The 27,315-nt window shown below is 51.4% G+C and overlaps 1 protein-coding gene across 1 annotated transcript in view; it reads right to left on the bottom strand.

Moving 5' to 3' along the window:
• Positions 1-19,803, bottom strand: part of Akna (AT-hook transcription factor) — a 38,754-nt gene extending 18,951 nt beyond the window's left edge. The window contains exons 1-6 of the mRNA XM_057785382.1: positions 19,636-19,803; positions 14,887-15,246; positions 11,149-12,194; positions 6,997-7,071; positions 2,323-2,473; positions 1,528-1,682 (exon numbers count right to left, since the gene is read on the bottom strand). Coding sequence (XP_057641365.1) covers positions 1,528-1,682; positions 2,323-2,473; positions 6,997-7,071; positions 11,149-12,194; positions 14,887-15,136 — 1,677 coding nt within the window. The 5' untranslated portion in view covers positions 15,137-15,246; positions 19,636-19,803. The remainder of the gene's footprint in view (positions 1-1,527; positions 1,683-2,322; positions 2,474-6,996; positions 7,072-11,148; positions 12,195-14,886; positions 15,247-19,635) is intronic.
• Positions 19,804-27,315: the final 7,512 nt, after the last annotated feature.

Below are 27,315 nucleotides of genomic sequence, written 5' to 3'. Positions count from 1 at the left end.
GTGGATGCACACGTTTGTCTGCGTATACGTATGTTGTGCATGTGGAAGTCAGAGGATGACTTTTAGGAGTCGGGTCTTTCCTTCTACAGTGTGTGTGTGTGTGTGTGTGTAGGTGTGCACACCACACCCTGGGGTTCAAACTCAGGTCACTGGGCTTGGTAGTAATCCCTTTTCTGCTGAGCCATCTTGTTGGCCCTAAATATTTTTATTTGATCACAACTACCAGTTTGATATGCAATCAATTAAAATTACGAATGAGTTCAGTGAGAGATGTGTTGCTGTTGTTTTTACAGACAGGGTCTTACTCAGTCCCTTTAGCAGGTCTTGAATTCACAGGGACCTGGCCGCCCCAGTTCTCCAGCGTTGGGGTTACCGGCATGAGGTACCGGCCTGTGAGATAGCTGAGCCCCACTTGGAGCTCTAATGTTCTGCACACCCTCACTCAAACCTGCTCCATGTCAAGAACACAGCAGCCCAATAAAGGCCAGCGGTGCCCAGGTGGGACATAAGTCATGCCCGCCCTGCTGAGTGACCTGACTGCCAAAGAGCTGGCGTCCTAGAGGCAGGATCAACAACGGTGGCGATGAAATGACTGCTCTACCACAAAGGAGCTGAGAAACACCAGGGCACGGCAAGACACACAGGGAAGGATGCGGCTGAGTCTGAGTGAATGGCAGGTCCCAAACAGAGCTGAAGAGACCAAGGCAGGCGGTTGAAGGGGGACTGTCAGGGACAGAAGTGTTCTAACATAGACCTTGATGGCCGCAGGACTACGACACAGGAAAACACGTGACTGCTCACATTTGAAATGAGCAAAGTGTGTGATAGGTGAACTAGACCTCAGTGGAGCTGTTACCTACCACACACCCCAAAAAAGGAAAAAAAGTGTGGTAATAGGGAAAGACATTGGTTTTCTGGACAAGGTAAAGTTATGATTGTGTTTAAATTTTTGTAATGGAGAGTGGGAAGCTCCAGGCCCAAGGTAGAATTCAAGGCCCAATAGAACATCTTGTTTACTGACTTTGGGCTAGCTTACTTTATCTTTCTCTCTGTGGACTTCCCCTTGGCCCCAGCACCCCCACTTCCGTTTTCAGAATGTGGTTAAGGCGTTGTGTCTTCATGAGACACCTTTGGAACAAGGCCAAGTGTGAAGTTAGACAAAGACCTACAGGCGATTCTGAGCTGCAGCATAGCAGGGTTGACTTTGGTAATAACGAACTAAGAAGGGGGAGTTCGTCATAAGTAGGGAAGGGTCAGGTGGAGGTCAGAGTGAGCTGAGGGACACCCTATGGACAACCATGCGGGCACTCCCATGCGTAATTGGAGAAACTGGAACAACAGAAGGGTTGCCGCTCAATAGACAGGTCCAAGCTCATCCTGGGTGACAAGGGGGACAGTCAAGTTCCTAGAAGGCTGAGTTAGACCTCTGCAGGCAGAGAAAGCCATCTGCGGCTGGTGGAAGCATCTCACACACACACAGGCTTCATAGACGAGGTGTCTCATGCGGAAAAGCTGGGGTTCACTCACCTTTGCTAGAAGCCGGTTGGCCTGAGAGGTCAGTGTCTGGCTCTGTCCTGTGGCAGGCTGGTCTGTGACAATGCCCTGGTTCCGAGGAAGCCACCCTGGGGTGGCCATGCTGGGGGACGAGGAAGGACTCAGGTCTGCTCGTGGGGACAGCCACCCTGGAATACACAACCGCTGAACCCTGATGCTGAGGACAGTTCCCCAGTCCACTGAGGCTGAAGGCCTGAGGCTCACTCAGACCACCTTATCACCAAGCTATAGCCTGACCCCTCCGGCGACTTCCCATTAGCCCAGGAAGAGGCCTGGTCACTGTGCTGCTCTACTCCCAGAGAAAATGAGGCACAGATCTCCCCAGAAGAAAGCTAAGAGGGGGTGGAGCCTGGGGTGTGGACTCCAATTCAGGGAGAAACAGATTCAAACCCCAGTCCTTTTCTTTCCAGACTCTGTAACTCTAGCCTTCGCCTCTCTGAGTCCCAGCTCTCCCGACTATCATGGAGTTATAAAAGGTGTATTCCTCACCAGCTCTGTGGGGGACTAACCGAAGTCTCATGTGTCCGTCAATGTTAGGGGTTACAATGAGTGAAAATGCTCACACCAGAGACAAGAGGCCAGGTGGCTTAGCTAAGGGGTCTATCTACTTGACTGTTTAGCTTGGTCAAATCAGTTGGCCCAGAGAGGGCCTTGGCATTCTATTCCCCTGGCTCTAAGCCAGTGTCACCCCAGGGTAAACCACGAAATGTCCTGGGGCAGAGTCATGAGCAGGAGGACACTACGAGCCTGCCTCCTTCCCCAACTAACCTGTGGCCTCAGAGGCCTGTGGATTCTGCGCAGGCCCCCACTCTGCTGATCTGGGTTGTGGGATAGAGAAGGACAAGACCTTGCTTCCTTGTGGCATCGACCCAGAGCAGATGCTCTGACTGGGCTGAGGCGGGTCTGAATACAGGTGTACCTGAGGAAGAAGGGGGCAGGGGAGGGGTCAGGTGAGGGCAAGCAATGCATCTGTCATTTGGGCTTCATCCATCCTCGATGCAGGAGCCCCACACTCGCCCTGGGAATCATGAACACTGCTTTTCAGTGGTTCCCACACTGGGCAGAGGACTTATAGCCCCTCCCTATTCCCTTTACAGAGGTCTGGAAGGGAGACAGGCAGGGACCAGTTTACCCATTTTTCTTGAATTTCCTTTTCTTTTTCTTTTTATTTATTCTTCTCCCATGTAACATATCCTGACTACAGTCTCCCTTCACCCCACTCCTTCCAGCCCCCCACTTCCCCTCTCCCCCAGATCCACTGCTCCTCGTTTTCCTCCAGGGGACATCAACTAGACACAGCATAGCAGATGCCATATGGTTAGGCACACACCCTCCTATCAAGGCTGGATGAGACAACCCAACTGAAGGAAAGGGTCTAAGAGTAGGTGAAACAGGGACACCCTCACTCTCACTGTTACGAGTCCCACAAAATCTCAAGCTAAGCAATCACAGCAATATGAGGGGAACCTGGAGTGGACCCATGCAGGCTCTGAGACTGCTACTTCTCTCTCACACAGTCTCTGAGCCCCTATGAGCCCTGAGACTCTGAGAAGTTCCACAAGGTCATCAGCTAAGCATCTGGACCACATCACAATACCACTCTGGCAAATCCCAAAGCCTGTGGTTTTATGCTGTTAACAATAATTGTTACTAACAATATGCATTATCTTACCTATTTTAATAGCAACACTGATAATAGTAAATAGTAGTAAATGGCTGTTTGAATGTATAAAGGAGACGCCATGTACAGAGTAACCCTTCTAGGATTGTTAATTATCACAGCAATTAACTAATACAGCCACTACCATTTCTACCATTACTATCACCACCATCACCATCACCATCATCACCATCATCACCACCATCATCACCATCACCATCATCATCACCATTCTCACCATCATCACCATCACCATCATCACCACCATCATCACCATCACCATCATCATCATCACCATTCTCACCATCATCACCATCACCACCATCACCATCACCACCATCACCATCATCATCACCATAATCACCATCATCATCATCACCATCATCATCATCTCCACCATCACCACCATTACCATCATCATCACCATCATCATCATCATCATCATCATCATCACCATCATCACCACCATCTCCACCATCACCACCATTACCATCATCATCACCATCATCATCACCATCATCACCACCATCTCCACCATCTCCACCATCACCATCATCATCATCATCATCATCACCATCATCACACTATCATCATCTCCACCATCATTATCATCACCATCATCATCACTATCACTATCCTCATCACTGCCATCACCAACATCATCACTATCAACACTATCATCACCACCATCCCCATCACTATCATTGTCACCATCACTATCAACACTATCATCACCACCATCACCATCTTCACCATCAGCCTCCATCATCATCCCTCGACCTTCAACATCCTCCCTATCCTTATGTGTATATGGTCACCATGAAGATGGGCCAATGAAAACGCCACACTCCTGCATGCCTTGGTACCTATTTAAGAGCTCAGTAGGCTGTCCTCTGCCACCAGGACCTAGGGGCTCCACAGCCTCCAGACAGGTAGACTCTTAGCATATGCTGTCTGGGGGCTGGCTGTTCTGAGCACAATTTGGTGGCGCTGCCTCCCCCACCTCCAGATCGAGCCTCACTAGCAGAGAACAAAGCTGGATTTTCATAATCCTCTGTGCCATCTGCTCAGCTCTGCCTGTGTGTGTGTGTGGGGAGGCTCCACATTAGCACCCCTGTCTTCCTGAGGTGACCCAAATCTCATGGGAGGCCCCACCCTCTTGAGTTTCCTGCCCACTGTGCCAAGGCCCCACCTGGGGATCCAGGCAAACCTGGCAGCTTTCAGATCCAGAGGATGAAAACAGGGGAAGCAGAGTCCGAGGCCTGTCGAACTTTCCAGAGGAAGTGAGGAATAGGGAGGGGACCTAGTCACTGCTGAGCTGCACGGGCCTGTCCCAGTTGTGAACGACCTTTCTAGGCACAGTGGGTCCTGTGGTGATACTCTGAAGCCCTCAGGACTCTGTGCAGGGTGGACCAGTGAGTTTGGGAAACGTAGGGTTAAATAAACGAGTATTCTGGGCACAGATGGGGTCTGCAAGCCTTTCAAATGGTAATGAGCTTTATGAGTGAGGTAAGAGGGGAGGGGGAAGGAATGCTTCAACTCCTCTGAGCACAGAAGACCCCATCCCCACACTGCATCCTAGCTGGAGCTCCTGTATCCAGAGAGAAATCCCTTCAGGAACAGTGGTAACATCATCCCCCAATTCCTGCTGGGGTGGTTTCTGTCTCCTCAGCTGTTTCACCCCCCCTACAGCTAAGGGGGGGACAGGAACTGGGGAGAAGCAGCAACAAGACAGCAAATGGTGACACCATCGCAGACTCAAGTCAGCAAGGAGAATAAAACTCACCATGACCCCTAATTCATTCTGGTCCTCTAGATCATGCTCCCTAGCCCCTGGTTCCACAGATGCTTGGTTTTCCCTGGCCAGCTTTTCTGGCTACAAATTGAGTAAGTGTTGGCTTGGTTTTGGCAGAGTAAGTGCACACCCCTGGCTCTGGCACCAGTGGGTTGTGAGACCCCGGACAAGTTGCTTAACCTCACTGAGCCCAGCTGTAAATGACTTAAGATAGCAGTCAACAGAACCACTGGCGGCTCTTTCTATCCCATGGCCTGCCTGGCTGTAGACCATGCCAGGGTTTGAGGCTTTCCAGACCTCAGAAAAGAACACCATCTGGCATGAGCAGATCAGAGGGCATTCCACCTTTGTGTTTCACACTTGCTGTGGGACTTTCCTGTCTTAGCCTTGTGTCTGCAAGGGGAGTAAGCCAAAGCAGACTCCCTTAGTCTGAGCCTGGACTCTGGTTCTGCCAATGTTGGTATCTGTTGCACTGGACTGCGGTCCCCAGTTACTCAGCACAGAGGTAGCCTAGGCATCAGGTAAGTTCCAGTCTGGCTCCCTCTTAGTTGGGCCTCGCCTCTCCTGCATCACCGTGGGCTCAGACTGAAAGGGCTGGGGACGTCCTGGAGAAGTCATGTTCACAGATCCTTGTGAGAGGCAGGAAATCCACAGGAGCCAGGATCCCTGACGTGGGCTTTGAGCAGGATACCTTCTGGTAGAGAACATGGGGCTCCAAAGGGGGGCATCTGTGGGCCCTGGCCCTGTTCTCTCCTGCCGGCTGGGACCATCACTCCTGGGGCAGCAGTGAGGCTGAAGGAAATTATGGGCCATTTTCAGTGCAACCACCTGACAGAACTCACTCTTCTCTTGGGCCCAAAGAGCAGCTGAGGGAGGGTGGTGCGAACCATTCAGCCTCTCCTGCTCACAGCCTCTCGGTGAGCCCTCTCCGCAGCTGCCCCAGCCTTGTTCCTGACACTCCCTTTGCTCAGAGCTCTGGGGCACCTGAAGATATCTGATCACAACCCAAAATACGTCCCAGGAGACCAGGTGAGCAGGGTCCCTCCTGCATCTGGCAGGGCCACATGTGTAGGGACAGAGACTCTGGTCCTACAACAGGCTCAGGTCTCCTTCTTACTGTGGTTGCCTTCACCTGTGTTCCCCAGGAGTGACTGAAGACTTGACAGGGGGCCTAGGGTAGGGAGCATTCTGTAGGATACTGGGGTACTCTCATTCTAGGGGGACAACCAGAACAGGAAAGGCCCTGAATCTCTGTCCCATAGCTATCCTGCCTGCTCTATGCTGCCTGCTTGAGAAAGCAGGGGGTATGGGGAAAGCAGGAAGCTCAAGAGGCCACAATTGGCCCACTTCCTGCCTCACCCTAGAAAGAGGAAGGTCCCCATAGACGGTTCTCAGCCTCCTCTGGAGACAGGCCATGGCGGGAGGCATGCTGGTCTTCAGGACATTCCACCTGCCACATGTGGTACTCAGTTCCAGCTGGATCCAAGGAGGAGGGTTATTTTTGTCAGGGAGTCATAGGGGAAAGGGAAAGTGTGATTTGGGAAGAACAGGGCACCAAAGATGGAGCAGAAAGTCCTGGCTACAAGATAGGCATAGCCATCACCTGAAAGTCACCCAGCCAATGAGGAATGGGGATAGGAGTCAGCCCAGGTGGTCATACCCAAAGTCACAGAGAAAGAGACAGCATCTGGTGACATTCCTGGGTACACCAGCCTCCATCACTCCACCACACAGTAACAGTGAGAGAGAGAGAGAGAGAGAGAGAGAGAGAGAGAGAGAGAGAGAGAGAGAGAGAGAGCCAAGGGATGGCTCGGTTCATGCCAACTTCACCTAAAGGCCCAGTGGTAATACAAGGACTCGGGTCCTTCAATACAGTCTCAGAATGCAAGAACCAGTTACCTTCTTCTAAGACTCTAGGGTAGACCATTTCCCTAAGGACCCCAGCTCTTGGCTCCCCAACCCCTGCTCAGCCCACTCCAGCAACTACCTTGGCCCCAAGGCGAAGCTGGTCGATAGTGTTCTCAGCCTCCGCGTACTTGGTAAGGAGCTTGTGATAGTCCTCCTGTAGAGAAAAGGAGCAGTCATCCCAAGCCACACATGCATCCCCGGGTTCCATCCCCAAAACTCAAGTCATGTCAGGTGTGGTGGCACTCATTTGGGGAAGCAGAACCAGGTGGGTGTTTGGAACTCTCTGGCCAGCCAGCCTAGCTGAATTGGTGAGCACCAGGTAAAAGTGAGACCTTGACCACCACGCCCCCCAAAAAACAAGTAAGGTGGAGAACTAGGGAGATGCTTAGGGCTGACTGCTGGCCTCCATATGCAAGCATCCACACATGTATCCACACGCACATGAACATGTGCACAAGCACACACAAAGGACAGAAAAACAATTAATCATAGTTCTTATCTACTCAGGATCACTGGCTTTACACAAAACCCACGTGTTATTAAAACAACTCACTGGAGGGAAAACACAAAGCAGATGCCGTTTGTTGCCTGTGATGCAAGAAAAGCCCCTGAAAATAAGCTGTTGTTAAAGGTCAGATTCAGGGTGTGGGCTGGCTCAGAGGGTGAAGAGTCTGTTATGCACTGCTGTGCACGGGTGAGGACCTGAGCTCAGATGTCAGCACCTGTAGCGGAGTGGAGCCTGAAGCCCGGCACGATGCCTCATGGCTTTTATCCTAGCCATGGGAGGCAGAGGCAGGAGGATCTCTGTGAGTTCCAGGACAGTCAGAATTATATAAAGAGATCTTGTCTCACAAAACGAAACAAACAAAGCCAAGTATGCGAACGCATGCCTACAGCTTGGGGAAGGAAACAGCAGAATCCAGGGGCTCGCCGGCCTACCAACTTAACTTAATTGTGAGCTCTATCTTCACTAACAAAACACAGTAAAGAGTGACATAGGAAGATGTTGGATGGATTTCAACTTCTCAAAGTATACAAGAGGGAGGATGGGAGGGAAGAAAGGGAAAAAGAGGAAGGCTGGAGAGATGGTTCGGAGGTTAGGGGCACTTGCTGTTCTTGCAGAGAACCCAAGTGAGGATCCCAGAACTCACAAATGGTTCATAGCCATCTACAGCTTCAGCTGAATGGGATCTGATGACTTTTTCTGACCTATACCTCATGGTCCAGTGGGGGCAGGTGTACATAGGAGACTACAACCCCAGGCCCGGAGTTCTGATCATATCAATAGTTAGGGTAAAGGAAAGACATGAAAGGTCCCCTGACATAGGGCACATGCCGCAGCAAAGATGTGGACTACAGGGAGGGCCCGCTCCACAATAATCATCTATAAGGAAGAGGTCAGAGGGGGAAAGACAGAAGAGATTCAGAAAGGAGTCATGCAAGAAGAGTTGCAGAGACTTGAAGGGCACATGGGTCAAGTGCCACCTACGAGCCTTATCTGACTCTAGCATGCCGTGGGACAATGGTCTTGTACTCCATAAAGATTTGTCACTTGTATTGGTTTAATAAAACGCTGATTGGCCAGTAGCCAGGCAGGAAGTATAGGCAAGGCGACCAGAACAGGAGAATTCTGGGAAGACAGACACAGAGGATGCAAGATGAGAAAGCCTCACTGATAAAAAGGCACAAAGCCATGTGGCTAACACAGACAAAAATTATGGGCTAATGTAAGATGTAAGAGTTAGTTAATAAGAAAAATAGGCCAACCAGTTTATAATTAATGTAGGCCTCTTTGTGTTTCTTTGAGACTGAATGGCTGTGGGACTAGGCAGGACAAAGACCTCTATAAACAAATGGCACCAACATGGACAGCTACATTCACATAAAACCTGAGAGAGCTTGGAAAGTAATTCTAGACACAAAAGAACATAGCTTCTTGGTAGCAGCATTTTCTAGGGTGGACTCTGTTTGGTAGAAGCAAACACATCTCATTTAGAGAGGCTTCTTGACTCAGCTTTAGCTGCAAAAACCTTGCAACTCTTTTAAGAGGCCTCACCACCACACACTTAAATGGTGTTTATAAATAGCCAACAGCATGCTTCTTGGTGGTGGCAGGAACCTTGAAACTCCATAGAGTTGTGGCAATAAACATGGCTCTGGACAGTACCTCCACCATGAAGCTAGAATCTCAGAAAACTAAGGAATGGGCTGGATCCAGCCATCAAAGCCATAACTTTAATCCTAGCCATATCGCTTATCAAATTAAAGACTCATGTTGTCAGAAAAAGAGAGATATACAATAAAGATAGATTCAGACAAACAAAAAGACCTCTAAACAATTTACAGTGTGTTTAAAAAATTTATGTAGGCTTGGGAGAGAAAAGAAAAAGGACAAAGTCCTTAAAAAAAAAGAAGAAGAAAGAAAGAGAGTAGTTGGGTGTGGTGGCACACATCTTTAATCCCAGCACTTGGGAGGCAGAGGCAGATGAATCTCTGTGAGTTCAAGGGCATCCTAGTCTATAGAGTGAGTTCCAGGACAGCCAAAGTTACACAGAGAAACCCTATCTCAAAAAACAAAAAATTAAAAGTAAAAATAAAAGAAATAGATTTTAAAATAAAGCCACATAAAAATGGAAAATACACAGAGAATATGGATACTGTATAGTATTGTGTTGTCTTTGAATTATTTGATGGCTGAGGATGGAGCAATAGCTGTTAAAAGACATTTGCTTATAAATGTTGGATTAATCCAAAACATATATTTTGGAAATGCCTTAACTTCAAAATTTAAGTCAAAGATATGTGACTTTGGAGAAGAGGTTTTGTTTTTGTTTCCACAGGAAATAAGAGGCTGTGGATTCCTTCTGGGCTAAGAAAAAGCAGGTTTGATCAAGGAAGATCCCCTGAAAAAAATCTCTGATAGAAGTGGATGGTCCAGATGATCCAACATTTCAGAGGACCTCTGTTTGAGTTTCCTCTGAGTTCTACATCCAGAAACAGCCTTAAGACTGTTGGCTGACATGATCAAGCCTCACAGAATATTCCAGTCAGGACTTGACCATAATTCTAAATTTTCTAGGTTCCTCATAAGATTATCTGCATCCACAATCAGACCCACACTCCCAAAAAATGGATTGTGGATGTTTGAAAGAAAGGAGATTAGATTCAGAGGAGCTCTTGTTTTGAAAAAAAGGAGGGGTATTAGTGCTATGTGACAATGGTCTTGTACCCTATAAAGATTTGTCACTTGTATTGGTTTAATAAAATGTTGATTGGCCAGTAGCCAGGCAGGAAGTATAGGTGGGGCGACCAGAACAGGATAATTCTGGGAAGAGGAAAGGCTCAGTCTGTGGTCGTCACCCAGACACAGAGGAAGCAAGATGAGCATGCCTCACTGTTAAAAGGTACAAAGCCAAGCGGCTAACACAGACATGAATTATGGATTAAGATGTAGGATTTAGTTAATAAGAAGCCTGAGCTAATAGGCCATCCAGTTTACAATTAATGTAGACCTCTGTGTGTTAAGGCTGTGGGACTGGGCAGGACAGAAACCTCTGTCTACACTACCAGACTGAAAGAACAAGGCACTAAGTGTGTAGGGGACCTGTTTCTGCCTCTGCATGCAACTGTGTGAGTAAAGTTCTTAGAGTTAAACACAACAATAAAATACAAAGTGACTGGATACCTGGGATTTTGCTTAATTCAGTTGGGGTTGCGGGAGTGGTGGGAAGAAGTTGGGCATTGATGGAAAAGGATCCCAGGAGCTGCTCTATGTAGATGTTGCAGGGTAGGGAGGAGGGTGTTCACTAAACTGTTTTCCTTCCAGAATGTTATATGTTTTCATAACAGTGGTTGAATAAGACATGGACATTCTCACTGATCTGTTGCTTTGAGACAGGGTCTCTAGTCCAAGCTAGACCTTGGTTATTGCTAAGTAGCTAAGGATGGCCTCGAACATCTGATCCTCCTGCTTCTTCTTGGTGGACTGCTAGTGTTACAGACATGGACCACCACTCTTTTGAGGTGCTGGGATAAGGTTCATGTGAGGCAAGCACTCTGCCGAATGAGTCCCACCCCCAGTCTCTCTACTGCTCCTCTTTGGGCAAAGGGCAGGGTCTATCCTTGTCATAGGGACAACTCTACCTTCACCACCAGGGGCTACAGCCCAGAGCCAAAGTTTCCCTACTTCAACAAGATACCTGGGTGACAAAGGGACAAGAGTCTTGCTTACCTGTAGCTGATGAACCAGCTCAGTGGCTTGTTCGGGTGTCTGGAACTCCTGGGGCACCCTGGTGATGGGGTGGGCAAGAGAAGGGTCGTTGGCCAGGGATCTGTCTCCACTGCTCATCAGTACATCTCGAACAATTTCAGCTGGGGACTTGAAGATTAGGGGTCTGGTAGGGCCTTGTTGCCTGTTCTTGTTTCTGGACTTGGGGGGTCGATAGTTCTCATCTTTGGGAAACTTCACCCGGGGTCCCACCTTGGAGAAGTCAGGGAGTGGGTAGTTCAGGCGCCCCCGGCCATACTTGGGGACATCTGAGGAAGAGTGGTCAGCCAGAGTGACTCCTTGACTGTGCTGTGAGACAGCTTTCTTTACTGCCCCACGCCGAGTACTCGGGGGGGTCATAGAGCCAGTAAATCGGGAGGGCAGTGCCTTCGGTGAGGTCTTAGTTCTCTTCCAGGTTCGGTCCTCAGGCCGAGGGCTGGGCAGACTGGTGGTTTCTCGCCCCCATGTGCCTGCAGAGCACGGAGGATTCCGGGCCAGTGCTGCTAAGGAGTCCTGGAATTCCGTGGGTGTTGCCAGAGCAACGCCATCTCCGTTTCTGTCATCTGGCTGTGGGAGGTTATGGCATGGACGTTGTGACAGAGCTTTGGTCTGCGTGTCAGGTTGGGGGACATCAGTGTCTCCTTCCCAGGTAGAATCAAGGCTGTCACTAGGCTGACCGAGACTCACAGTCCCACTGCTCCAGGACTTTGCAGGGCTGTGTTCAACAGATGGATAGGCTGTGGGGTGCTCAGAAGGTCTGTGTTTATTGCCTTGCTTGATAGAAGCCACCCAGCCTCCAGCTGGCCCCTGCTCTGGAGCCGTAGGGCTGGAATCTTCTGGGTCTTCACACTCCAGCTCCGAGCAACTCTCTTCAGATAACTCCGCCTCAGGTCTTTCAGGGTCCTCATACAGTTCCTCTTCAGACAGGTCCAGCTGTTGATTGTGTCTGGAGAGCCAGGGAAGAGGCAAAGTGGAATCCTCTGGGCTGCTCACATCCTCAGCTTCAGTCTCTGCAAAGATAAGTCATTCATTGCTGAGCATGCCTTGGCTCTGTGTCACTTCATGACCTCATGATGTGTAGATGGCAAGAACCTGACACATTCCACACAGCCTGGTACTTATATGACTCTTCCCTTGGTCACCTCAAAGGTCCTCCAAACTCAAGCCTTTTTCCAGAAATGGCAACACCATCCCATATAGCTGGGTAAGGCAGGGCCTGGAGGCACCCTGGTCGTTCTCTCCTTAGCCCCTGATCCAGACTCTCTCCTGTCCTGTCCCCTTTACCTCCTACAGAGATCTCTGCAGACTCCTGTCTTTATAGCTGTACTTAACGCCAATGTCTTTATACTCTGACAGATGCAATAACCAGTCAACCATCTCCTCCTCAGCCCCATCCTGCCCCCTGGAATCCCATCACATCTCCCTATTGTTCCCAGCACAAAGCAGAGCCTTTTCTGGGATCCTGGGGTTCCTGCTGTTCCAACACCTGTAACCCCACTGACCCTGAAAAGTACTGTGCTTACATTCATCCTCCACTAGGGTCCTGTCTCCTTCCTTTATTTTGTGAGCTATTGGTCCTTCAGACTGAATCTCAATCTTAACCTTACCAGGGAAGTACAGAAGCTCATGGATAAGGTCAAACTCTCCCTCTGCAGGCTCTCACAGGCCTGGAGCATTCTGCACCATAACTCTGATTGCCGTGACAGCTGTTTGTTCAGTTTGGGGAGTATTTTGTTAACATAGGTCACCAGAACTCTGCAAGTTTCCCAAGGCCAAGGACATTGGCTGCTTTTGTGCGCTATTGCATTTGAAGAGCAGGTGCTCAGTACTATTCCTTGACAGAGTAGGAAGAAGGGATAAAGAAGGATAAAGTGTGCACAGCTTCTAAGGAATAGTAGCTGTTGTAATTATTATGTAGTAGGTACAGCATTCACCTAATCATCCATGAATCCTGTCACCCTGCCATCCATCCATCCATCCATCCATCCATCCATCCATCCATCCAAACATCCATCCATCATCCATCCATCCATCCATCCATCCAAACATCCATCCATCCTAACATCCATCCATCCATCTATCCATCCGTCTACCTATCCATCAGTCCATTGATCCTTTCAAGAATCCATCCACCTACCCATCCTTTAAGGCATTCACTTATCCATCATACATACATACATACATACATACATACATACATACATACATAAATCCTGAAGGCAGTCATGTTTGTTGCATACCTACCTAGTCTGATCTGTCTGGAATAATCGAGCTTTTCATGAGACACACTAGGTAACACAACAGACTGTTCTAAAGGGAGGGAGAAGACTTGCAGGTCCATAGTGCTCTTCCCCCTTCCTCTTGACACTGCATATCTCTTAGCTACTCAAAACTGTATTTACCCAGTCACTCTGTTTTACAGCAGCACATCCAAAGCTGTTTCAGAGCAGTCCTGAACCTGGAACTCAAGCAAGGGTCTGCTGCCAGAGGCCACGCAGGGACCACACTCACTCTATGCTCCTCTGGTCCCTGCCTGGAACCATGAAGAGGTCATGCTCCCTGGTAGGCTAATTTAAACGTGAGGCTTGTTCCACTTGCTTACAAAGAGTGGAGGGAGGGAAGTAGCTGTTACATCATACCAAGTATCTCTTAGGAAGAGGCACCTCTGCCTATTGCCTTAAACATCCGTCTTTGTGCCCTCAGAAATTATTGCATCTCAAAAATATACTCTTTTTTAGAGGCCAGGAATATAGTTCAGCCTTGGAGCATTCGCAAGGTTTATAGAAGGCTCAAGACTCAATTTGTAGTAACATATACACACACACAAAATAAAAAAAGAAAAGCAAGAAAACAGCTCTCAAGTGGACAGCTATCGCAGGCACAGTGGTTTCTCTATGGTCCGAGGGTATAGGGATTTAAAGGAATCCAATGCGGGCATATCCTATTCACAATCCAGCAGAGGAGCCACCATATGTCAAGACATCACTGTTCCCAACGTTGTCATCATGCCCATTTTACAGATGGAGAAACCAAGACTAGGGAGGAGAGCAAACTTGCATGGGAGAAGCTGAGAAGTCCCTCCAAGCTGGCCTCTGGCAATGGGAGCACAGCCTTTTAGAAGATGAAGAATGCCAACATTTCCTCTGCTCACTAGGGTTCAGAAGAATCCTTAGAACAAGCTAAGCCCTGAGCCAGGCAATTCAAATTACCCAAGCCAGGACTGTGGTAAGTATGCAGAGAGGGTCGGATGGCATTCTCTTCTGTGGTGTTCACCACCCCACAAACCAGAAGCTGTATCCTGCAGGGCAGGAGAAACTGGCCCAAAGGATTATGGGAGAGCCCCAGTCCATGCAGGTCCTACGAGAGACTTGTGGAGGAATGCTGGGAGAACGGGCAAAGTAAGTTCCTAGTTATTGAGATAACAACAAAGCAAGAGACAACGGAGTAGTCCAAAGTACATTTGCATATTCATATTTTCCACACTGAAAAGCCATCTCACCAGGGAGGGGTGGAATAATGAAGTTTTTAAATTTACCTCTTACTTGCTTACATTTTCCAAAATGCACAGTATTATTGTGCAGTTTAAATGTTAAAAAATAGAATTTAAGTAAGGGCTGCAAAGATACCCTAGTTTCCCTGCCTATGCTAGCAGGTGTACTCCTTGGGAAACATATTACCACGGCAGGATAGAGTTTACCTCACCTTCTCCAGAAGACTCTTCTGATTCCTGCGTGTCTGGGGCCCACTCCACGGGTGGCGGGTGCTCCTGTGCTCGGCGGAAGTCTTCCAGGAGCTCAGGGCTGGGGGCTTTAGGAAGGGACGGCTCGTTTGCCCAGCCCTGGTCACTGCCTCCCTCTGCGTCTTTTTCCTCAGCCCAAGCCCAGCGCTGCCTCCGGGGTTCTTGCCCTAGGCTTGGCCCAGCCCAGTGTGCCTCTGTCCCTGAGCTGGCCATGGGGCCTGGCCTAGCTTCACCTGGGCCACTTCATCTTCAAGAGACTGAGCTGCAGCTGGTGGTCCAAGTCACAGGGGGCTCCTCTCAGCAGCAGCCATCCTGCCTGTGGCCTGTTGAGGACATAACCAATGGATAAAGTCAGTTGTCAGGGTCTTCCATCATCCAGTCAGCTTCCTCAGAGGCAGGTAACCCTCTGCCTGTGACCTGGGTGACTCACTGTCCTCATTTGTCATCAGTGAAGTGAGAATTCCTCTTCCTCAGGGTACAGTCAGCACACTGTGCAGCATCCCCTAGATGCCAGCTACTGTCCCTGCACACCTCTGTCTGCAGGCACCAGGCAGAGGCCTGCTTACAGCACTGACTGCCCGAGGGAGGACATGCGCAGATTAGCAAGCAGTCACTGTCCAGGTGAAGAGTGATAGAAGCCCTGATCCCATCACCCCAAGTCCTGGAAGCCAGGGAAGACACCACGTGGTTTCCTAAGTGGGGAGTGGAGAACCGATTCTGATGCCCAGACTAATTGAAAGCAGGCATGCACGCAAACACAGCTCCACGCATGTCCTGGCAACCCCACTCAACACTCAGGCATCTGTCCATCTACATGGAGAAGCAATTTGTGGTCTCTACACCCAACAGAGTATTCTTTAGCTGCAGAAAGGGATGGAATTACAGCAGGAAAAGGAATGAAGTCCCGACATGTGTGACAATGTAGACAAACCACTGAAGTGCTATGCTGTGAAAACCAGATACAAGAATCCCGTGTCTGAGTCAGGAAGGGGACCAAGTGGTGGCCGCCACAGTGATGCTGGGGAGAGGAGAGGGACCCTAGATGCTCAGTGGGCACAGGGCTTCCTTCGTGGGTGAGGGAAATGCTGTGAACGTAGAGACAAGACGCAACCGTGTGGCTACGGTAGGTGCTGCTAAGCGGTTGGTGTCATGTTATATGAATTTTGCCTCAAAAAGAGAAACTGGAGCTCTGTAGGCCAGGGGTCCTGTGACTGGCAGCAGGGAGCGCTGGACGGTGGGGAGGCCAAACCCAGAAAACCTCTCATGACACCGTCTGCAGCGGCATGTGACTCTCCGGCAGTGGAGAAGGCCCTCTTTGTCACAGTAAATCAGTGTGGACAGCCTGGCCACAGAGGGGCTGTGGGAAGGGCCTGGCAGCAGGGAGGATGCACCTCTTCCCATTCTCTCTTCTCCCTTCACTCTCCATCTCTAACACTTCCTGGTATTTCCTGTGTCAATCATTGTGTTGAGCCCAGGAAACTCAGCCTCGGGACAAAGGCCCAGGAGCTAGGCGCTGCCAGCGCCCAGTTCACAAACAACCCCGACTGTCCACACTTGGTTTATATAAAGGAAGGGAAGTTGAGGCCCAGACAGGAAGGGGCCTTGCCCAGAGCACTACAAGAATGAAAACGAGACCGGGGTGGAGGCCGGCCTCTTGGTAGCAGCATGGCATCTTCTCCAGGCCAGCGTAGCCCCCCAGCCTTTGGACTGGGAGTCAGAGTGGCCCTGGAGCTTCTGGGGCTCTTGGACTCTGCCTTCAGTACGTCGTTGGGAAAAGTCATCAGGCAGCTATTCTAGACTGAGTTCCCCAGAGATCGGGGATGCGTGGGAAAGGCTGGCTTCGCAAAGGCCAGCAGTGACAAGAGCACAACCCTCCCTGAGTTGTGACTCTGGCTTCTCTGCCTGCTCCTCAGCCAGCACTCCTCTCTGTCCCAGTTCCTATAGAACTCCTACATCTCCTGCTTCCCATCTCGGGTAAGACAAGGCTCAGAGCACAGTGCCTCAACCAGGGTCACCTGGTCAGCAAGGAGGATGACAAGAGGTCAGCCCTGGCCAGGCTCTCTTCGTTGGCTTCATTTGGTTTTGTAACCACATATCCCCAATAGTAAAATCTGCACACCTCTACTTCTAGGTATCCGTTCATTAGTATATCTGCATAATCAATGGACTATAGTCCTAGAAAGAATATTTTAAATGACGCCACCGAGAGCTGGTGAGATGGTTCAGCAGCCAAAGGGACTTCTGCCAACCCTGAGCACCTTGCGTTCCATCCCTTTGACCCACATGATAGGGAAGAACTGACTCTCAAAAGTGCTGCCAACCCTGAGCACCTTGCGTTCCATCCCTTTGACCCACATGATAGGGAGGAACTGACTCTCAAAAGTGCTGTGACCTCTGGGCTGGAGAGATGGCTCAGAGGTTAAGAGCATTGCCTGCTCTTCCAAAGGTCCTGAGTTCAATTCCCAGCAACCACATGGTGGCTCACAACCATCTGTAATGAGGTCTGGTGCCCTCTTCTGGCCAGCAGGCATACACACAGAATATTGTATACATAATAAATAAATAAATATTTAAAAAAAAAGTGCTGTGACCTCTACATACGTGCACAAGCACACACGTGTGTAACAATTAAAGGTAACCTTTAAAGGGATGAATGGAAAAGTTCTTAAGTTGAGGCTGGAGAGATGGTTCGGCAGGCCAAGTGCTGTGTTTAACCCTAATGACCTGAACCCACATAGCAGCTGAGTGCAGTACTGCAAGCACCTGTATGTCTGCAGGATCCTGGCTCAGTGGCCCCGGGACAGTGCCTCATAATCCTTAAACCAGGATTAAAACAACAGGGCTTCTCCCAGCTTCTGGTTCTCAGTGTGAACGCGCGGGCAGACAGAAGGGTACAACCACATCTTGCCTCCTCCTGACGTCTCTGCTGAGGAAGGGCTGTGGTGTGTGATTTTCTGACTTTTGAAAGGTTATTTTTCACCCCCTCAGTCCACCGCAGAGCAGCCTGACCAATCACAGAGACCTCTGCATGCAAAAAGAGGAAGAGCCTGTTTTCTGCAATGACTCAGGGCAGAAATCTCACTGTGCTCAGCGGAGTCTGCACGCCACAGGCAGCAGCAGTCTGTGGCTACAGTTTTGCACCCATCCCTCAGGCGCCTCAACCTGTGAGAGTTTCCTGAGAAAGACCCCAGTCTTTTGTGCAAGCCACGGCTCTCAGTGCCATGGAGTCTGGGAGCGGACAGTCAGGTAGTCAATCAACAAACATACACCAATGCCAACAGTGCCAACCTCAGGAAGAGATGAAGCTGCAACCAGGTAGTAGACTGAGCATCGGGGAAGCAGAACTCAGTCCTGGTGTGGCTGCCTCTTGAGGCATTGTGGCTGGCTGAGTATTCCTCTCTGTATGGGGAGAGGAGGTCACCTAGCCCAGCTACTCTTGTGCTTATCACCCTGCTCGTGTGAGCACACTGGCCTGAGATGAATTGAATGAACATGGAGGCTCTCATGCCCTAGGATATAGAAAAGAGTAAGCTTGCCTAGATCCTGCCCGCCAAAAAGGACGTAATCCAGAAAAGCCACTGAAGAAGGAAGTTTGGGGGACAGTTTTAACAGACCAAATACATCTAGGGGGGAATGCGGAAGGGTATTTGGGACAGAGGAACAGCACAGACAAAGGCAAGGGGGCCTGAAAATACAGGTTGAACTTCAAGGAGAGCTGAGAGCCTGGTCATTGAGTGCCACACGCAGGCAGTGAGGCGGTGGCCGCTGTCACAGGCAGCAGTGGAAGCTGGTGAACGAGCTAGCTATGTTCTGCCCCAGGAGGGCCAGCTCCTCTGTAATAAGGCCCACTCAGGTTGGGCCACTGGGCCTCCCCTAGTATGGCTACACAGCCTTCAGCAGTCTTGGCCCTCAAAAGCCCTATGCCAAGGACAACCAGGGCATCTCTACCATAACTTCACTCCAAGGAGGAAACTAAGGCAGACACCTAACGAGGCCTCACAACGAGGAAGTTCAGATTGGCTATTAAACCAAGGCAATCAGACATGTGGGAAGCAAGAGGATGGCGGAGAGACCTCCAGATCAAGCTACTGGGCCCTTCTAAAGGACTAAGCAGTAAGGCTCCAAAGCCAGTGCGGCTCAGAGACAGGGCATGGGCCAGTTTTTCACTAGGAGTGGCCTCTGGGCTGCAGGAGGCAGAGACGCCCACTGTGGATGTTCCCAGCCTGTCCCTAACTCACTCAAGCAGCCAAGGATGAAGAGAAAAGGGGCCAGGCTTGTACTGACTCTTATCTTGCCCTACTTTAGGTCCAAACTGACCCTCTGGCCCCCAGAACACCCAGACTCTGTCCCTGACATTATGTGGGGAGGGGAGGTGTCATCTCCTGGCCTACTCCTCACTCCTGCACATCTTCACGGACTCTGAGCAACCCAAGCACTAACTGGCCGTGAGATAGGCCCACCTTGGCCACCGAGAGGGATCAACAGTGGTCTGAGTTCACCAAGGACACCAAATCAGAGCTGAAACTGGACACTAGCATCCCGGAGTCCACTCTGGCCAGGGGGCTGGGCTCCCAGAGCTGGACAGGAGTGGCAGTTGTAACTTCCTGGCTGGGCTGGGCTGACTGCCAGGGGTGTCCAGAGAGTCGATGACTGGCCCATCCAGTGGGAAGGCGGCCTTCCCCCCTGGCCCTCCTCCTGGCTCAGCTCCTTACCTCACTTGGACTACACCACCATACTGTCGGCCTGGGCTCAGGGGAGCTGCCCACGAGGTCTTTGTTTCAAACCTGGGGAGTCCCCTGCCTCCACAGCACCCTGGACCGCCTCCAGACTGCTCTGCCAGCCAGAACCGCCTCGGCTCACAGACAAGCATCGCTCCTCACTTCTCCCCGCCCCTGCAGCTGAGGCCTGGCCTTGCCTCCTCCACACAGGAAGCGCCCAGCCGGATTCCCTACAAGTGTTTGTGAAAAGGAGGGGGGTTGCAGTGTGGAGCTGGCGCCAAGAGCTTAACCCTTTGCTGGGCAAGTGTGGGGTTGCACTGATCGGAAAGAGCTCACAGAAACTTCGGAGGCCATGGACTAGGAACCACCTCAGCAGCAACTCTGCATGCACTGGCAGGAGACAGAAGTCCAGAGAAGGCCAGGCACTCGGCTAAGGTCACACGGGATGCTGGGCCTGGGGAGAAACCTGCAGCCCCCCCCCCCGTGGGTCCTCTTCAGACACCTTATCGGAGCCTCTGCTCCCACTTTGTAGGTCTCGGCGCCCATCTTAACAAGGACTCATGCTCGGAGCTCCTTCATGCTCTTCCACTTTCAACTCTGTCCTGTCTCCTGACACAAGTCTCATCATCTCAGGGAGGATTCTGGAATTTCTGTCCTTGTGTGGACATAGATGCACCTGTAGTGGAATTTTCCAGGAAACAGGGAAGAACTTGAGGATCAGATGAATGCCCCCTGGGGTAGGTTCCCCTTTGGGTCCCCAGATCTCCTCACTTCTGTGAAAGGTGTGTGACGGAGCACGGACACACCACATCTGGCTTTTCACTCTATGGGGGAGTGTGTAAGAGTTCAGGTGTGCCTGAGGCAGAGCACGAGAATCTGGTGACATCCCAGGATGCTTCTGTTGTTCTGAGCCTGAGAACATACAGATCCAAGTAGGTTCCGAGCACCAGCAGTTTTGGGTCCCAGATGTGGGATGTGCCCTGGCAGAAGACACAGGGCCTGAGAGTAACGAGCTGTGGAGCTGAGGACATCAGGAAGGCATGAGTGGAGAGTCCACAGCCGCACAAGGAACCGGAAGGACCGAGAGGCAAGAGTAAGCCACAAGCAGGGCTGAGGCGGAACATTCTAGAAAGACAGCTGCAAAAGTGTGAGAGCGGCTGGGGTGAAAACAACCGGGTGTGCTGTCAGAGGGCTCAGGTGCTGGGGAGAAGGTACAAGAACTGCCCCTCGGGATCCAGGCTGATCAGAGCCGCCAAGAGGGGGCGGAGCCAGGTACAAGGAAGAGGTCACAGGATTTCCCAGAGCTTGCTCCTGTCTCCCCACTTTGCCCCTGCTGACCCAGAGAGACAAGTCAGGAAGCAGAAAAGACATGAGATCAACCCTCTGACATCCAAAAAGCCCTCAGGGGACGTCAAGGGAGTAGCCAGGCTAGGGGCCACCCAAGTGTGGTGGAGAGAAGAAAACCTTAGAGTCCATAGGCCAGGGGATTCAGTGGGGCCGCCTCCCCACCTGCTGGCTCCGTGACCTTGAGCCACGGTTTTCCTTTCTGTGAAGCAGGATTGAACACCCTGCACAGGGGCTGCTGACAGCTCAGTGAGGGACGGCATGCCTGGTGTGCAGAAGACCCCTGGAGCTAGTCCATCATCATAGTTTCTACGCTGGTCTCCTTAGGTGGGAGTCTCTGCTTTTCCCCAGGGGCTTGTGGCTCATGAATGAATGGAAGGAAGGAAGTCTCTGAGGGCCAGCTGCCAGTGTCTGGCTTAGACAGGACCAAGGTCCTTCAAGGGAGTAACCCCCAATTCCTCCCTCCCTGTCCCTGCCTCATATCCACATCTGGGTGGGGTTCTTTCTGAAGCTCCCGGGGTCTATGGAACAGAGCCAAATCTTGCCAAGCCTCCCCTGCTGCTCTGACGACCATGTGGCCCATTATGTGGGAGGCGGGCTCCCCTGACATCCTGTCACTCACACGCCCACCGTCCCCCATCATTAACCCATCAGCACCAGGTGGCTGCTGCTGCACACATGGGGCCTTTTGTAGAGGCAGTGGCTAGAATTTACTGTCCTTCACCCTGCCTCTTGGGCCTCTCCTCCCCCTCCCTGTGCTTGCCCACATGGTATTCCATAATGGAATACCATCCCTGATTTACTCAACCAAAGCCAAAGCCACAGCCAAACCGAGCTTAGACACAGCAGCATTCTCCTGGCCCAGATAGGCCCACCCTTTATCTGGGTTCTCAGGCCAGACTGGGTGGCCCACCTGGCCACTCCCTTCTGTCATAGAACTTAGCCCCATTTTCTTGATTTTCCAAAATTCACCAGACTCTAGCCCTGTATTTTCCATGTATCTTCTAGAATCTTCCTCACCTGGATAGCCCTGATCCTCAACCTCCAACAGCCTCACGGTATCTTCTCAAACACAATCTCCAAAACACAGTCTTATACAACTTTTGTGGACACTTGTCCACATTAGAAGGACAAACAGATGCTTCAGCCAGGCCCCTACTTCAGCCTCTCACTCCCTCTGCGCTTGCTTGCTCAGTCCCCAGGCCCTCACTGCTTCCCACAAGACGCTCTCCAAGAGAGTGCTTCCCCAACAATAATGGTGCTTCTCAAAGATATGCCCCTCTGTTCCCTGTTGACTCTAAGCTGCCTGCAGGTCCGGCTCCTGCATGACCTTCTGGGGACCTGACATTTTCCTGCGCTCCTGAAATACTCACTACTAAGTCCCCGGTACCCAGTATGGGTCAACACATGACAGAAACACCACAGATGCATTCTGGATCATCCATTGCACCTAGCCAGTGGCCCAGGAAGCTGTCTGTCGGTCCTTAATAGTCATCAAGACTGGTGTGAGGTGCCCATCTCACAGTTGAACACATAAGGTCCCTAGAGTCCACACAACCCTGCCCAAGGCCACGAAGCTGGTGACCATGGTAGAGACTCAGAAACATGGGGACCTGGCTCCTCCCAATCAAGCCTAGTGCTCACCCCACCCAGTCTGTGGAGATCCTAAAGCCTGGGCACAGGAGAGCCCAGGGTGGAGTCCAAGGCCTGGGCTACACTTCCTCTGCAAAAGAAGGCCCTTCTCTTCCTCCAGGGCCCCTGGGGCACTTCCTTAGCCTTCTCATCAGTCCTGGCTGTAGAAGGGGACTGCTCATTCACTGCTTAGGGGAGCCCAGAGGAAGATACCCTGGCCATCAGCCGCTGGAGTACAAGCCTTCTGCTGTCTGCCCTGGCCTTACCGCTGCCTAGACATCCTGCCCTCTCTTGATCCTCCTGGAGCTCTAGGGGTGCAGCAGAGCCCTGAGCAGCCAAATCCTCTTGAGAAATCAGCATCGGCCACAATAGGAGCAGGCCTGTCACTCCATCCCAGACCCTCCCGGGTCCTGGCTCTCCTTCCCTGGGAAGATCACTCTCTCTTGCTGCCCAGGAGGCTGACCTTCCAGGTCAAAGGACACTGCATATGGGCAGAGGCAGATGCCACAGCAGATCAAAGAGTAATGGGGACTTGGCTAGGGACCTCTGACTTCCAGGTCACCAGGGAGCCCTGGATCTGGGGTTTCAGGAGATGGTTGCCAAGAGGTTGGACAGACAGTTCAGCAGTTAAGAGTACTGTGGCTCTCACAGAGAACTGGGGTTCAGTTCCCAGCATTTACACGATGGCTCACAGCCACCTGTTCCAGGGGATCTAATGCCATCTTCTGGCCTATATGAGCGCCCAGACACACACACATGTGACACATACATACAGAGAAAATACAGTGACAAAAATAAATGAAGCTGGAGAGAGACAGACAGACAGACAGACAGAGACAGAGAGAGACAGGAGAGAGGAGAATATCTGAGGTGATCAGAGGTCCACTGAGCTTCCTCGACTCCATTCCATTTGCCTACCCAGGAAGCCCTACTGTGCTGCCGTGTGATCACAGAGACAAGCTAAGACTTCCAGGGTTCTTGAAAGTTGACCTTGGCAAGTTCTTGCTGATAGACTCTCCAAGCTCCAGGTTACTCTTCTGTAAGACAGGGCACAGGATGACTCACCTGCCGAAGTAAAGAGGGATGGTGCAGTGTGCACCTTCAGGTGTTGGCTCAGTGTGCACCTTCAGGTGTTGGCGCAGTGTGCACCTTCAGGTGTTGGCGCAGTGCCTTAGCTGACACAGGGTGCTGTCCTGGGAGCGACACAGGGTGCCGTCCTGGGAGCAAAGGCCTCAACTTCAGCATGTGGCCACAGGGCATCTTCCTGCAGGATTTCCCCCAACATCAGCAGAATTTTGGGTTTCAGAGGCCCCACATAAAGGGGAGCCAGTCCTTCCAAGTGTGAGGGGTACTATTAGAGTGTGGCTCCAAAAACAGCTCTGGGGCCAGTGACCCAGCTAGGAAATCTGTGTTTATCCTTAGCCATTATGGAGGGTAAGAAACAGGCCGTCCTAGCTCATAAAGACAAGGGTTATGAGGACTGGGTATGCAGCCATACAGATGCAAATCTCTCAAGCTGTTTTCAAAGTAAAAATGTGAAAGTTCACAGTGCCAAGACTGCATTGCTAACAGCGAGGTTCTACCGAGCACTTACTTTGTGTCAGACTCCTTGTAAAAAGCCTTCCTAGGGTTTAAGTTCTCATCCAACCTGGTACCAACCTGAGGAGCAGGGATTCCTCATCCAGTTTTATAAGCAAATGGTCACTTAGAAGACAAAGAAGACTCGGAAAGGCTACACAGCTTGCCCAAAGCCACACAGCATTAAGGACATTCATAAACACGGGGTTCCCCCCACGGATTCATCCCTTACTTGAGGGGCTCCTAGATTTTACATCTCTTCCCCCAAGTTCTTGGTCCTTGGCTGTAGTCCCAGGACCCCAGGGAGACTGGCAGCTGGGCATACTATCTGGCTTTGATCCCTGCTCCTGGCCGGAAAAGGCTATGAGGTGACAGATGCTGGCAAGGGTCTAGAGATGGTGGGGAGACCCTGTAGGAGGGTGTGGCTGTTTGGCTGACGAGCCAAGATGGGGTTATAGGTGGGCTGACTGGGAGACTAGCGGCTAAAATGGGAGGCTAAACAGTCAGACCTTAGCTGTTTTGCTCTGGGACCTCTCTGCTACCCTCCCCCACCGTCAGGGAACCTGGGTAGGTAGAAAAGCACTCCCCCAGGAGGTGTTCCTGAGACACTAACCATAGCCATCTTCTCCAGGTTTCCCAGGACATTCTTCCTCCTTCACAGCCCACGTCACCCTCCAATGCCCCAAAGCCTGCACAGGTTGCCAGGGGACTCTACGGGCCCAGGCTTCTCTTTCCTGGCACAGAGACAGCTGTGGGAGGACGCTTGGCCACTTCAAGGTGAAAGGGCTGATCTTTTGGAATTCAGGTTCACACCACCCTAGCCCAGCACCGGTTTCTCTCCTCTGAGCTACACTCTAAGCCCGGTATGTGGGTCTCCAAAACGCACTGACACACAGCACTTTCTGGTTCCCGTCCTGTAAACAGCAACACGCTGTCTCTGAATACAGTGCTGGGAATTGCTGGGAACCGTGGAAACCTGCACACCCCAAACTGAGACCTGCCAGCCTCGGCTAAGAGCTGTGCCACTCCAGCTGAGTGACTTAAACTCTCTGTACCTTAGACTGTAAAATAGGGAACGCAGCATCCACCTAGTGGCAACGCTAGGAAATGAAGTGACAGAAACCAGCAGGACTGTGCTGGGCTTTGGGCAGATGACAGCTTCAGCCGCCCCCACCTCTCTACCTACAATGAGACTACAGGCACATAGGCCTGAGGCAGTGTTCAATGCACTAGCCATTGTCACCAATATAAAGTTATTGATGTTATTCTGTTCTTTCTTCAGCTTCAATTTCTTTATCTCTAAACTTAAATGGGAATGCTAAATAAAAAAAACTTCTAAGATGCTACCCACCCTGGCTTGAAGATGGTACTAGAGGGAATATTGTCCTGCCTGTCCATTTTCTAGAGAGGTAAACTGAGGTGTTCAGAAGTAAAATCTGAAAGTGACTTCCTGTTGTACCTCTAGACCTGACAGGAAGGAGGCCACCTGAGGTCTGCGGGTTCCCTGAAATGCCGGCTCTGCCCACATGGGCCATTGACTGGCACAATGTGGTGCAGTTTCCAAGTCCTTCCCACAGCAGCTAGCTGTGTCTGTAGAGTCCCGGGCCCTCTGGAAAGCCCTGCCCTGGGAGCTGATGAAATCCCCTCTCAAGAGAACCATGGTCACGTGGTTTCGATGCAAACCAGCTGGCCTCTGGGAGGGAATACCCGCATGGGCACTTGTCCCTCCTGTGGAACAAGGCGACAGCCAAGGGACAAACCAATACTGCCTGCGACATCAGCAGACTGCTCCTCACATCAGCAGGTCAAACAGACTCAGGCCCCGTTTAACCCAGCGCGGCTACTCTATTACCTCAACAGAGAGGCTCAGCATCAACCCCAACTCCAGAAGAACCTGGGAAACTCTTCGGGAAGTCTCTGTGTATATAGCCTTAACCTTTATGCTTCAGATTCAGCCTATTTATTCTGTTTCAGAGGCAGAAACAATGCCTCTTTTCACTGGAGCCGGCTCAGCCTCTCTTCCCGGCTCTAAAATAGCTCGCATTTGTTTTCAGCAACTTTCCTTTCCAAATTTCTCAAACGCAGAAGGGCTTTTGATTTTCTTCGTCCTGTTCTTTCTTTCAACTGAAGCCCAAGGACGGAACGTCAGAGGTCTGGTCCAAGATTTCACAGCAAGTAGACTCTGCCTCCCTCCTGCTACAGGGAAGAAACCTGCTTCGCGCCTCCCTGCTGTGCGCTCTTGGGTGAGCCGCAACACCTCTCTGTGCCTCAGTCACTTAGAGTGTGTCAAGAGGGGACTGACCCCATTTTGACACTTCCTCCCGGTTCCTCCTACTGTGGAGACAACCCACCCCTGGCTGCCCCTCATCCCGCCCGACAATATAAAGAGATATAAAGAGGAAAAAACTTGCATTAGACATCCAGGGACTGCGCGAAGCTCCGAGGCTCCTGGCCGTGAAATTGTTGCCTGGTGACCCAGTCTCACACAAATCTCAGAACAGCAGTGCCCCACCTCCCTGGTCACCCAGCAACAGGGCCACGCCTCCTGCCCAAACACCGCCTGCAGCCCCGCCAAGGACCACCCCCTGTCCCCAGGGACCCCTGCCCGGTAGGCGAGGTGCTTGGGCTGGGTGACAGAAGCCTACGCCCACACTGTGCAGAGGTGGAGACTGAGGCTGACCGGGAGACACTAGTGCATCCCGTTGTCCTGGCGTCCCAGGGGTGCGTCTGGGTCCGGGATCTCGCGCTCCGGATTCCCGGAGCCAAGATCCGTTCCCCCGCGCTCGCGTGGAGCTCCCACGTAGAGATCCGAAACCTCGCGGGTCCAGCAGGACCCAGTTCGGTAGCGCTGTCCGCTCCCGTCCCCATCCTCCCGAAGGGGAAACTGAGTTCCCGATGGTCGAGCACCGAGTCCCCTGGATCTCCCTTCTGGATCTCACCTGCAGCTGCTACTGCGCGCCCTGGTTTCCTGGAGTTGAGCGGCAGACAAAGGCCTCCAATCCGCGTGCGAGGCGGGGCGCGGCTGCTTTGCATAATGCCCGCAAAGCGCCCGAGACGGCTGAGGGCAGGCTCGCTGGGGCGGAGCTTCTGCGAGATCCACCAATCCTAGAGATGCTTCGC

Source organism: Chionomys nivalis, chromosome 11 (genome assembly GCF_950005125.1).
Source record: "Chionomys nivalis chromosome 11, mChiNiv1.1, whole genome shotgun sequence".
Classification (NCBI taxonomy): domain Eukaryota; kingdom Metazoa; phylum Chordata; class Mammalia; order Rodentia; family Cricetidae; genus Chionomys; species Chionomys nivalis.
The sequence above is the reverse complement of the archived record's forward strand: the minus strand, read 5'-3'. Positions and strand labels throughout refer to the sequence as shown.